The sequence below is a fragment of the Panthera pardus genome, unplaced genomic scaffold, assembly GCF_024362965.1.
Source record: "Panthera pardus isolate Hobbes unplaced genomic scaffold, ASM2436296v1 HiC_scaffold_8, whole genome shotgun sequence".
Classification (NCBI taxonomy): Eukaryota; Metazoa; Chordata; class Mammalia; order Carnivora; family Felidae; genus Panthera; species Panthera pardus.
This window is the reverse complement of record NW_026527013.1, coordinates 6377950-6391640: the sequence shown is the minus strand read 5'-3', so window position 1 is coordinate 6391640 and position 13691 is coordinate 6377950. Positions and strand designations below refer to the sequence as shown.

The following is a 13691-nucleotide window of genomic DNA, read 5'->3' as shown; positions in this document are numbered from 1 at the left end:
CTGACAGAGGAGGCGGCTAATGCAAGGTGGCACGAAAAGAGCTATATGGAAAGGCAGCCAGGATGCTGGCAGGGACAAATTCTAGGGGGTGTCCCCCCTCCCCTCCATTTCTTTCTTTTCAATACTTCACCAGCTTTCCACGTTGAGCTCAGGAAAGCACAAAGGTTAATACCTCAAATTCTGAGCCAGAACACCCAGGGTTCCAGGGGGGATCCCGGCTCCACTGCTCACTAGCCATGTGATCCGGGGCAAGTGGCTTAACCTCTACGGGGCCTCCACGGCCTCACCTGTGAGCAGGAATTGCGGGGAGGATTCGACGCGGGTGTCAGAAGCGACGTGCATCGAACAGCGCCCGGCACAAAAGAAGCATTTGCCACCAAGAAGATTCTGATTATTGAAATGTCAAAGGCAGAAGTAAGTATTTAATATTTGATCTAAACAGAGCCCCCCCACCCACCCCCCATGCTCAGAGACGCTGGAACAAGGATGTATGTCCAAACCCGGGGAGGAGAACCCTGCCTCCTTTCTGCCCTCCTGCTTCTACTCTCTGGCCGGATCCCCGTAACGTGGCACTATGGCCAGTTTCCTGGCACCCTGCGCGCCCGGCCTCGCCCACCCCTCTGACTGGCAGCGAGCAGCTGGGGTGGCCTCCCAGGGGGAAAAAAAAAATGCCACTGGGTTTGGCTCCAGCAGCTGGTCAAGCAAGCTCTGTGGCTTCTGATGCCCCCCAAAGCCCAGAGCTGGGGGGTCTCCAGAGCACTGGAGGCACTGGGTGAGCAAAGTGGTCTTCCCTCTGGGGCCATGGGTCCAACACCCACCCCTCATCCACAGGTCATGCAGTGGGCTCCCCTCTGCCCGCCCCAAGCCCCAAATCAGAATTAGAGCCAAACTCAGCAGGTATGCACCCAGCGGCTGGTCTCCCCAGAAGGGGAGTAGACCCATGGCACTCACAGGAAGCTTCCAGAACACACAGAGTGCCAGGCGCTGGGCTAAATGCACCCTCCCCAACCCCCGCACCGTCTCACCTACCCCTAAACCACAGTTCTGACAAGCAGGTCCCGCAACTGTCCCCGTCTTTCAGATCGGAAGACAGAGGCTTGATCCGGCTCAAGACCAGTGAACAGGACTCCAAGTAATTCTTGTAAGCACCTGGAAAAGGGTCAGTGAGGCCGACCTTTGGGGTCCTGATACGCACCGATTTGGGGGGGGAGGGGGAGATACACTCCGAACCTGACGGCAAGTTTGGGGCTCCGACTGGTGCCTCTACCCACAGAGATCCTTCTCCTGTGACTCTCCCGGCCGAGCTGCCTCATCACATACTCAAGGTCAGTATTTGCCACCAGAAGGTCCTCTCCAAGCAGGTGGGGCTGGTCCCTCCCGTGGCCCCTGGGACCCCAATGCCTGGCCATGGTAGGCTCTCAATGAATGCTATCCATGACCCAGCTTGCATAGACTCCATGTTCTCTGTCCCTCTGAGGCCTCTTGCATTTGGCCTCTCCTTTGACCCCAAATCGTGAGCAGGGTGATGGAGAGGTGGCATCTCAAGCCACACACACCACAGTGATTTTTTTTTTTCCCTTTTAATTACCTTAACCTTCCTTTAACCTTCCTTTGCTTTCTCTGCTTAAAGCATCGTTCTTTGGGGAATGGGTATAAGAAGGGACACTGTAGAGAATGCATACAAACTGGGTCCAGAGAACAACCCACACTTTCGTCCAAATGCTGACCAGACCCCAGAAGCTTCCAGATCCTGATAATTACATAAGAAAAAGACAATGGTTCTGGAGGCCCCGGGAAGTATTTGAGAGGGTTCTAGAGAGCTGAAAGAGTTGTTGGGTAGTATTCACAGGCCTGTGTCCATCACCGAAGAGAGGGGAGCACCCCTAAAGGTTCATTTCGGTCTGTTCTGTGTTCAAGTCTCACACGACTTCAGATAAGCCTTCCAGAGCCCACGGCAACAAGGTAACATAAGCACCCAAAAAGCCAGAGAGGCTCACCATCGTTCACAGCAGCCTTATTAGCTGCTGTGGAAGCCCCCCAAGTGTCCATCCATAGATGAATGGATACGTAAATGTGGTCCATCCACACGATGGAATATCCACCCACCAGCCTTAAAAAGGAAGTTCTGACACCCACCACCACATGGCGAACCTTGAAGACGTTATGCTCCGTGGAATAAACCAATGACAAAAGTCCAAACACTGATTCCACCTCTATGAGGTCTCTAGAGGACTCCCAAGCATAGAGACAGAGAGTAGACGTGGGCACCAGGGATGGCGGGGGGTGGGGGGGCAGTCAGTGTTCCACGGGGGACGGAGTTTCAGTCTGGGAAGACGGGGAAAGTTCTAGAGACGAATGGTGGGGGTGTTGTTGCACAACAGTGCGAGGGTGACTGATGCCACTGAACTGGATACTTAAAAATGTTTACGATGGCAGGCGCCTGGCTGGCTGACGTGGTGCAGCGTGCAACTCTTGGTCTCAGGGTTGTGAGTTTGAGCCCCACGTCCGGCACAGAGCTTACTCTTCAAAATAATAACAAACAAATAAAAATATCAAATCTTTAAAAAGAAATTTAAGATGGTGAATTTTATCTTACGTGTATTTTACCACAATAAAAGAAACTGAGGAAGGGAGAAAAAGGCCAGAGTGGAGTTGTACTCAGCAGACGGGGGCACCTGTTCAAAGAGCGATCATTTCGGGGCACCTGGGTGGTTCCGTCAGTTAAAGCTCTTGATTTTGGCTCAGGTCACGATCTCATGGTTCATGGGATCAAGCCCTGCCTTGAGCCCCATGCTGACCGCACAGAGCCTGCTTGGGATTCTCTCTCCCTCTCTCTCTCTCTCTCTCTCTCTCTCTCTGCCCCTTTCCCCCCTCAGGCTCTCTCTCTTTCTCACTCAAAATAAATAAACATTTAAACACTAAGTAAACAGGGGCACCTGGGTGACTCAGTCAGTTAAGCATCCGACTTCGTCTCAGGTCACAATCTCGCGGTTCGTGGGCTCGATCCCCGTGTCGGGCTCTATGCTGACAGCTCGGAGCCTGGAGCCTGCTTCGGATTCTGTGTCTCTGTCTCTCTCTCCCTCTCTGCCCCTTCCCTGCTCACGCACTGTCTCTCTCTCAAATATAAATAAACATTAAAATAAATAAATAAATAAACAAACAAACAAACAAAAACAATCATTTCAACACCTGTTACCAGGACAGGACAATGCCTTGCCTAGGGGACCTCAGCACCGATTACACACCAGGAGCAGCGAACATCAATGCCAGATGCCGGGAATCAGGTATTGTCAGTCACAGCAGCAGGTGCACAGCCACCCCCCTCCCCCACGGCAGAACCCCCAGCGTTAGAAAAACAAGCCTGTTCTCAAAAACAAAAGATGAGGGAAGAAAACAACTGCTCGCATCAGGGACATTTCTGCAGATAATACCACTCTGGATATTTTGAGTAAAATGTGTACAGAAATAAATCCACAGAGGAATGTCTTAAATAATATGTCAAGACCCGAGAGCCCAGAGCATTTCAAAAAGGCACCTAAATGTGGAGACCTCGGCATTGAAATAACGAAAGCATGTTCCATTTCTCCGGTGCCCCACCTACAAGTGGCTCTAAACAGAGGGGACGGTCCCCCCGCCCCCACAAAAAAAATACCACATGCCTTTTTTGTGTCGCAGACTTGGCACAAACCCCAGCGGTCTTATGAGCTGTGTGGCCTTAGGTAAGTTAAGTAACCCCTCTGGTCTCTAAAATGAGGATAACAGTGCTCCCCTTGTAGCCAGATGCTCTCGGGACACAGATCCGAAAACAGCCTCTTCTCCCCTCACCATTGTGAATACCAGCTGCCCCCCAATCCATCTAGACTGTCGCTCCCACAGCTTATTCCCCCCCCACCTGCTCCCCACCCCCACCTCAGCAGCTTCCTTGTTCTACCAAATCCCAGACCCACAGGTGGTCATTCTACTTGTGCTGAGATTTCGCCCCAACTTTGTCGTTCAGCTCCGTTCTCTCTGTCCCTGACCGGCCAACGTCCCCAAGATTGCTCCACAATATAATAATCATCCTACCCACGCCCATCCTCAAACAAGGCTCTCTTTGCCTTCACTGCCCAACCTCTCAGAAGAGGTGTGGCCTCTGCCCTCACCTTCTGTTATGCTCCCCACGGCTCCCATGGATTCTACTCAGGACTCACCCAAGTAGCCTTTGGGCTCAGGCAAGAAGACCCTCCCTTCCCCCCCCCCCCCCCCCCGTGCCCTATCTTTTATGATACGACCCACCCATAAAGCATCCACTCCCTTTCTCCCACCTCGATCTCACATTCGCTAATTCTTCCCAGGGAATTTCACAAAGTACGAAAGAGTCAAAACAATAGAAAAAGTAACGGGGGTGTGTTTGGAACTTGCCTTCCTGGTTATCAAAACATTATAAAACCACAATGATTAGAATGGTAGCGGCCCCAACGCAAGGAACTGGTTTACCGATACCCAGAAACAGACCCCAAATCATGACAAAGGAGTAAATTTCATCAATAAAAGGCATTGAGACCCCAACAAGTTATTTGCGGGGAGAGGAACATCCCTTTGAATCACGCACACAAAACTGATTCCAAATGTCCAGGATGAGTTTTATTGATAATTAAAATTAAAATAGGAAATTTGGGGGGAAAAAACCACATTCATTTTACGGGGGGGAAAAGGACTTTCTAAACATAGAGTAACAGGACAGGCATGCAAACATCCAACTCTGGACTCCACAAACATTTTTAAATATATATTTTTTTTAAGGTTTATTCAGCTTTCAGAGACAGAGAGAGACAAAGCTGTGAGCGGGGGAAGGGGCAGAGAGAGAGAGAGGGAGACACAGAATCCGAAGCAGGCTCCAGGCTCTGAGCCATCAGCCCAGAGCGCGACGCGGGGCTCGAACTCACGAACCGTGAGATGGTGACCTGAGCCGAAGTCGGACGCTCAACCGACTGAGCCACCCAGGCGCCCCCGGACTCCCCAAACATTTTAAGCTTCTCTGGAAGCCGACATCCAGAGCATCTTGACCACCGAACAAAAGCGTCTGAAGACACAGTTGGCAAAGGGTTAACAGCCTTCGTGTTGAAAACCGCAAGGAGACTAGTATTTCAAAAACCACTAAAGTACTAAAAGATAAACGGACAAAGGATATGAACAGGAAGAGAAAACCCAAATGATAAATAAACATGTTTCAGAAGGTTCAACCCCGATAGCAATCAAAGAAATGCAAACAGAAACAATGACAACACATCGGCTCCTCCCTCCGGTAAATTATAAAAGATTTTTCAAACAACATGCAAAGCTGGCCAAGGTGCTCCCTCTCAGCCAATGCTAGGAGGAGCGCCCATCAGTACAACATTTCCGGAAAGCCATTTGGCAATCAGTATCAAGAACCTTTGGCCCCAGAAATTTCACTTCTGGAAAAGCAAAGCCTAGAGAAACAAAAATGCTCAATAAAGCTTTGACCCGAAAATGCTCATCCTTCTCTTTAGAATAACCGGAAATGATCTAAATGCCCAGAGACAGGGAAAGGTAGGTAAATAAAATAAACACAACAACAGAACCACGAGAAGGAAGTACTCCACTAAATGTGGGATAAGGATTGTTGTTTCGCTTCCTTCCTCTACCCATTTCTTTTGCCAAATGTCTACACTGAGCAATCTTACTTCTTTCGTCACTCAAGAAATAAACTTTCTTTTTCTACAGCAAAGTCCATACTTGCCCACCTCTACCCCCCCCCCCCCAAGCAAGAGGAACATTCGACGGTCTAGCACAGCAATTGGCAAACGCTGGCCCACAGCTTGGCTTGTAAATAAAGTTTTATTGAAACATAGCCGTGCCCATTTCTTTCTGGGTTGCCCGTGGCTGCCTTCCCGCTACGATGGCAGTGCTGAGTAGCTGTCACGGGAGGCCACGCAGCCTGCAAAGCCGGAAGTATTTAATATCAGAGCCTCTGCAGATAAAAGGGGCCACCCCCTCGTCCAGCAAACGCCTGCAGCTGCTAAACAAACACAGTGAAGAAACAGCTGAGAGCCCCACGTACCCCAGCATACCTTTCTGGCAATGGCTGTGTGTCCAACATCGCTCCACAAAACTGCCCGTTGATGACAGTGGCAGGGCAGTTGGTCTTGCCCTTTGCGGTGCCTGGACAAATGTCCCCACACTCCTCGTTGTCGTCTTTGTTCAACACAATGTAATTATCCTCCACCGAATCCAGGATGCGTGACCAGTCGATGGTGGCCAGGTAGCACAGCTCATTGTTCTTCTCGATGCGGACGGAGCCCCGGGTAATGTTCATCAAGCTGTAGAGGCCAAGCTCCTTCAGGTGCACCATCTCGAAGATGACCAGCGCGTAGTTGAAGAAGAGGCGCGAGCCCCGGATGACCGTGAGGTTGGGGAAGAGGTCCTTCAGGCTCTCCAGCCCGTACACCCGAAAGAGCAGCAAGTAATCAGTGATCATGACGAGTTTGGGGAATTGGGGAAACTGAGGTCTCGGAAGTCCTCGGGCCTCGTTTTGAACATGAGCAGTATCTGCAAATGACCTTCAATGACCGAGCAGTTGGCCAGTTCGTGCAGCCTCGTCAGGTTGTTCCGGATATCCATGCCAGGGCACACTAGAGGCGAAAACAAGCACAAGGCAAGACAGGTGAGCACGCACATCACGGGTGGGTGATAAGAGTCAGCGGCAGATGGGGCGCCGGGCTGGCTCAGAGCCCGCGTCGGGCTCTGTGCTGCCGGCTCGGAGCCAGGAGCCCGGAGCCTGCTTCGGACTCTGTGCCTCCCTCTCTCTCTCTCTCTCTGCCCCTTCCCCCGCTCACACTCTGTCTCTCTCTCTCTCTCTCTCAAAAAGAAATAAACATTAAAAAAAATTTTTGTTTTTTTTTTTTTTTTAATTTTTTTTTTTTCAACGTTTTTTTATTTATTTGTGGGACAGAGAGAGACAGAGCATGAACGGGGGAGGGACAGAGAGAGAGGGAGACACAGAATCGGAAACAGGCTCCAGGCTCTGAGCCATCAGCCCAGAGCCTGACGCGGGGCTCGAACTCACGGACCGTGAGATCGTGGCCTGGCTGAAGTCGGACGCTTAACCGACTGCACCACCCAGGCGCCCAAAAAATTTTTGTTTTAAATCAGCAGCAGGGCCAGCTTCACAGGTGTGCATCTTGAGTCATGGCTTAAGGCTCTTCTATCCATTTTTAAACCCTCGATCGTTTTCGACAAAGGGGCCCCATGTTTTCATTCTGTGCTGGGCTCCCCCACCGATTCCATAGCGAGCCCCTGATTCGTGGTTTTCTCCATAGGGTCCGTGCCCAAGTGATCACCTCCAAAAGGCAAAGAAAAAATTCCTTTCGCAGTCCTTGTTAGAAGCCTTTAAAAACCATCACATCGAACGAGATGCGACGGAGACGTTGGGATTACACGGGATTGAGTAATACGGCAGGTGTGGAAGGGAAAGGGGAGCCGGCCCGGGTGAGTCAACACTGGCAATCTTCAGGAGATAGATTTGCAAGGATAAAGGTGCCCACGCCAAAACGGGGCAAGGAGGGCTGAATTTGTTTTGACAATTCTCCTACCTCAAGGACTCTCCTTCCCAGGCAGACATCCACAAAACAGCCTCCTTACCTCTACCTGTGGCAAGGGCTGGATCTGATCTCCCCTGCACAAACACCCTGCGTGCCCATTTCCTGAAGGTGGTCCTTCCCAGGCTCCAGCACCCTTCCTGGCTCCCCGTGACCCTGCACTCCTCCCTCCCAGCTCGCAGGGCTCCTCCCCATCGCTGCCCCCCCACCCCCGGTAACATGACCTAGGAGAAGCAGTGAGTGAAGTAATCCAAGCACTCAAGCAGTGCCCAGCACACAGTAGGTGCTCAGTTAATGCCAGCTATTTTGTGGTTGCTGATTTCTCCCACAAACGTATCACCATCACCTCTAGGCTCTGTGCCTTCACGTCCCTAGACCAGGCGCGGGCAACCATATTCTATCAACGCTCAGACAGTGAGCACGTTCGGCTTTGTGGTCAGAGGGTCCGTGCAGAAGCCGTTCTACTCTGCCACCGCAGCTCAAATGTGAATGAGTGGACGTGGCTGTGTTCCAATAAAACTTTATTTACAAGAACAGGTGGTAGCCTGGAGTTCTGTCCTGGGGCTGTAGTTTGGTGACCCTTGCCCTAGTCCACGGCTGTCCAACAGAACTTTCTGCACTGATACACATGTTCTAAATCTGTGCTGTCCACCGTGGAAGGCAGCCGCCATTCGTGGTTTCACCTGTGGCTAACGAGACTGAGAAACTGAATATTTAATTTTACTCTAGTTCATTTAAATGGAAATAGACACATGTGGCTAGCGGCTACTGTCCTGGACAGGGGAGCCCTGGCCCTGTCGGCTACCAAAGCCCTTTCGACCTTAGCTCCCTGTTTCGAAATCTAGCCCATCATCCTTCAAGATCCAGCTCAAACGCCACCTCCTCCAGGCACCCTTCTCTGATTTCCTTTCCTCCGTATACCTCTTTGAAGTTTCTTTCCCCTTTTCCTTGTGCCCCTTATACCCAAGTTAACAGTCATCATAATCAAACTCTTTAGACAGCTTCTCCTTGCCAAAACACACACACGCACATGCACGCACACACACACACACTCCACATCCCTCAGCACCAGGAATATGCTTAGCACACAATCTCTACTTACTGTATTCCAGGACACTAAACCTTCCCCCCAATATCTTTGAGGCAAAACACATGATTCTAAAGAATACTAGAACATTCGCTTAAAAATCCACCCTGAAAACAAATCTCAAAAGAAGCGCACATTAGGTGGGGGAAAAAAACAACCAGCAAAGCAAACAATTGAGGAAATAAAGCTACAATGTTCCTCAGCCACGTTCTGTGCGGATTAGGCTAAGGCAAGGGAAAACACAGAAACACGCTGACCCACTCACTGGGAAGTTGGGAGGCTGCCTGGGGAGAACGAGGGTCTGGGTTCCAGCCCTGCACACTCGCTCGCGGCACCCAAGCCCCGCCCAAGACTCCCAGCTGTGGTCACATCCGAGGCCACTGTGCCTCCCACAAGCCCCATCCCCACCTGACCAGTGGCAGGCAGGCAGGCGCACCAGATCTGGCAAATAAAAATGCAGGATGGGGGCGCCTGGGTGGCTCAGTCGGTTGAGCGTCCGACTTCAGCTCAGGTCACGATCTCGCCGTCCGTGAGTTCGAGCCCCGCGTCCGGCTCTGGGCTGATGGCTCAGAGCCTGGAGCCTGCTTCCGATTCTGTGTCTCCCTCTCTCTCTGCCCCTCCCCCGTTCATGCTCTGTCTCTCTCTGTCTCAAAAATGAATAAACATCAAAAAAAAAAAAAAAAATGCAGGATGCCCAGTTAAATCTAAATGTCAGATAAGCACCGAGTATTCATATTTAGCCAGGTGCCCTGTCTTTTATCTGGTAACATCCACTTCACTCCCACTAGGATGGCTAAAATCAAAGGGATGGACAATTACAAGTGTTGGCAAGGATGCAGAGAAACTGGAACCCTCGTACATCACCGGTGGGAACATACAACGATGCCACTACCGTGGAAAATGGTCTGGCAATTCTTCAAACCACTAAGCCATGAGTTACCACATGGCCCAGCAGTTCCACTCCCAGGTAGATAACCAAGAGAAATGAAAACACAACCACAGGCACACCTGGGAGATGCTGCGGGCTCGGTTCCAGACCACCGCAATAAAGCAAGTACCTCGATAAAATGCATCAAATGAGGGCACCGGGGTGACTCAGTTGGTTGAGTATCCGACTCTTGATTTGGGCTCAGATCATGATCTCATGGTTCATGGGATGGAGCCCCGCATTGGGTTCTATGCTGATAACACGGAACCTGCTTGGGATTCTCTGTCTCCCTCTCTCTGCCCCTCCCCTGCTTGTGCTCTATCTCAAAGTAAATAAACTTAAAAATTTTTTCATCAAACGAATTTCTTGGTTTCCCAGTGCATGTCAAAGTTATAGCCACACTACACTATAGGGTATTAAGTGTGCACGAGCATGATAACTAAAAAAAAATGTACGACCCTTAATTAAAAATACTTCATTACTAAAAAAAGAAAAAAAAATGCTAATGATCACCCATGCAGCCTGAAAACGCAAGGCGAGGTGAGAGAAGTCAGGCACCACAGACGACATGTAGTACGACTCCATTTACATGAAATATCCAGAATGGGCAAATTTACAGATAGAGACAGAAAGCAGTTTCGTGGTTCCAAGGGGCTGGGGAAGAGGCAATGAGAAGCGACAGCTACTCAGGCTGCAGTTTCTCTTTGGAGTGATGAAAAATGTTCTAAAATTGACTGTAGCAGAGCGCCTGGGTGGCTCAGTCGGTTAAGCGTCCGACTTCAGCTCAGGTCATGATCTCAGGGTCCGTGGGTTCAAGCCCCACATCAGGCTCTGTGCCGACAGCCTGGAGCCTGGAACCTGCTTTGGATTCTGTGTCTCCCTCTCTCTGCCCCTCCCCTGCTCGCACTCTGTCTCTCTCTCTCTTTCAAAAATGAAAACATTTCTTAAAATTAAAAATAAATAAAATTGATTGTAGTGATGGCTGCACAACCCTGCGGATGTAATTTACTGAATTGTAAACTTTAAAGAGGTGAATTGTATGGCATTGGATTATAGCTCAATAAAGTTGTTATAAAAAAATTTAATGACCACAGGCACCTGTGTGGCTCAGTCGGTTAAGCATCCGACTTCGGCTCAGGTCATGATCTTGCGGTTCATGGGTTTGAGCCCTGTGTCGGGCTCTGTGCTGACAGCTCGGAGCCTGGAGCCTGCTTCGGATTCTGTGTCTCCCTCTCTCTCTGCCCCTCCCCTGCCTATGCTCACTCTCTCTCTCTCTCTCAAAATAAATAAACATTAAAAAAAAAATCTTTAAAAATTTGATGACCATAGGGGGGGCGCCTGGATGGCTCAGTCAGTTGAGCATCAGACTCTTGATTTCGGCTCAGGTCATTATCTCATGGTGTGTGAGATCGAGCCCTGCATCGGGTTCTGCAGTGACAGCACAGAGCCTGCTTGGGATTCTCTCTTTCCCTCTTCCCTCTCTCTTTCTGCCCCTCCCCCGTCCCTGTGTTCTCTCGAGAGCTCTCTCTCTCTCAAAATAAATATTTAAAAAAATAAAAAATTAGACAACTGTAACAGTAGGGAACAATAAAGAATTGCTTTTTAAAAACCTCCAATGAATCTAACTCAATTCATTAAGGCTGTGTGTGTGCCTATTAGCCTCAACAATAGAGCAATTTACTGTTGGGACAGAAAATATCCCGAGGATGTTAGAAATGGTGCCAGAAATAAACGCAGGGCCTTCTGTTGGCTCTTAATACCTCTGGGTGGAAATGAAAAATGCTTCAAGTTTTCAGTAAGTGGTACCTGACGAATCCCCACTCCGTACACTGGTAGAGAAGAACAATGGGGGGCAGAGGAAGTGGGGGGGGGGGGTCCAGCAACAGCTAATACAATTATCCCGTTATCCACGGTTTCAGTTACCCGCGGTCAACTGCGGTCAGAAAATATTAAATGGAAAATTCCTGAAATAAACAATCATAAGTTTTGGATTGCCCACCGTTCTGAGTAGCGTGATGAAATCTCCCGCCATCCTGCCTCGCCCAGTAGGTGAATCATCCCTTCATCCAAGCTGCGTGCACTACACGCCTGTTAGTGACATAATATAGCTATTTGCGTACAGAAAATAAACATAGCATATATAGGACTCAGTGCTATTACGGTTTCATGCATCCACTGGGGGTCTTGGAACATATCCCCTGCGGATAGCGGTGCGGGGGGGGGGGGGGGGGGGGGGGGGGCGGGGAGGAAGAACCATCTTCGTTTTTTCAAAAACATACCTAAGGAAGCAGGTGCATGTGACTTAAATAAGGAAACAGTGAAACAGTTTTCATGCAGTGACAGCCTAGAGAAAGGTTGTTCAAGATAATTCCCTTTGTCCTCTCCTTCAGCACATATCTACAGAAGACCTGGTCTGTGCCCAACACCATTCCAGGTAGGAAAGTGCCACCGGGAAAAGGACAGATCCAGATTCTTCTCTCAGACTAATAAGTCACTATCAACTACCTGAGTTAACGTGTAACGGGAGAGGATGCCCTCAGGCATTTTAAATTTTCTCTAATAAGGTAAAAAAAAAAAAAAAGAAAAGGAAGACAAAAGTACATATATTTTAATTAATGCAATGTATCTAAAAATTTCACTTCAATGTGTAAGCTATACTAAGAAAAATTATTCTGGGGGGGGTGGGGAATGCAAACTGGTGCAGCCACTCTGGAAAACAGTATGGAGGTTCCTCAAAAAGTTAAAAATAGAACTACCCTATGGCTCAGCAATTACACTACTAGGTATTTATCCAAGGGACACAGGCGTGCTGTTTCGAAGGGGCACATGCACCCCCATGTTTATAGCAGCACTATCAACAACAAAGTATGGAAAGAGCCCAAATGACCATCGATGGATGAATGGATAAGGAAGATGTGGGGTATATGTATACGTATATATATGTACATACACATACGTACATATGTATGTATGTATACATATATATATGTATGTATGTGTATACACACACACACACACATATACAATGGAGTATTACTCGGCAATCAAAAAGAATGAAATCTTGCCATTTGCAACTACGTGGATGGAATTAGAGGGTATTACGCTAAGCGAAATTAGAGAAAGACAAATATCATATGACGTCACACATATGAGGACTTTAAGACACAGAACAGATGAACATAAGGGAAGGGAAGCAAAAACAATATCAAAACAGGGAGGGGGCCCAAAACAGAAGAGACTCATAAATATGGAGAACAAACTGAGGATTATGGGAGGGGCTGGGGGGAGGGGGGAGGGGCTAAGTGGGTCAGGGGCATTAAGGAATCTGCTCCTGAAATCATTGTTGCACCATATGCTAACTTGGATGTAAATATATATAGAGGTAGATAGATTACATCTATATATATTTACAATGAATTCAAAAAAATTTATTTTTTTAAGTTTTATTTAAGTAGTCTTTACACCCAATGTGGGGCTCAAACTCATGACCCCAAGGTCAAGAGTCCCATGTTCTTCCAACCGACCCAACTGGGAGCCCCATAATACTAAAAAAATTATTAATGAGATACTCTACAAGATTCTTTTGGAAGAAAGCTTCCAAAATGCCATGTAGCAATGTCTCCATTCAGATGCTAAATTTTCAGAAATACTCGACCTGTACATGTAGATTTCATAAAGTGTATCATCTAACACATAGGTTCATTTCCCCAACCTGTTCAAACACACTAAAGAGTTTTCCAACAACAGAATCGAGTGCTGACCTTTTTTTTTTTTTTTAAACTAAAATGGATTGAAATAAGATAAAAATAAAGATTCAGCCATACCAGCCACAACTTCAAGAGCCCCATGTGGACAATGGCCACCACATTAAACAGCCACGGAACATTCCCCTCAGAGCAACACGTTCTTTTGAACAGTGCTGGTCTAGAATTTCCTGCCCAGCCAGAGGGATCTGAGGATTTTCCAGGAGAGAAGACTTAACATGAGAGCAGTCTCTTAGAAAGTGTCCTTTCTGGGGTGCCTGGGTGGCTCAGTTGGTTAAGCATCTGACTCTTGATTTTGGCTTGGGTCACGATCT

The 13691-nt window shown here is 48.6% G+C and overlaps 1 protein-coding gene across 1 annotated transcript in view; it reads right to left on the bottom strand.

The window, feature by feature from the left end:
- INSR (insulin receptor) overlaps positions 1–13691 on the bottom strand; it is a 137489-nt gene that overhangs the window by 111439 nt on the left and 12359 nt on the right. Inside the window, 3 exon segments of the mRNA XM_053896637.1 lie at positions 6072–6111; positions 6113–6499; positions 6502–6632. Coding sequence (XP_053752612.1) covers positions 6072–6111; positions 6113–6499; positions 6502–6632 — 558 coding nt within the window.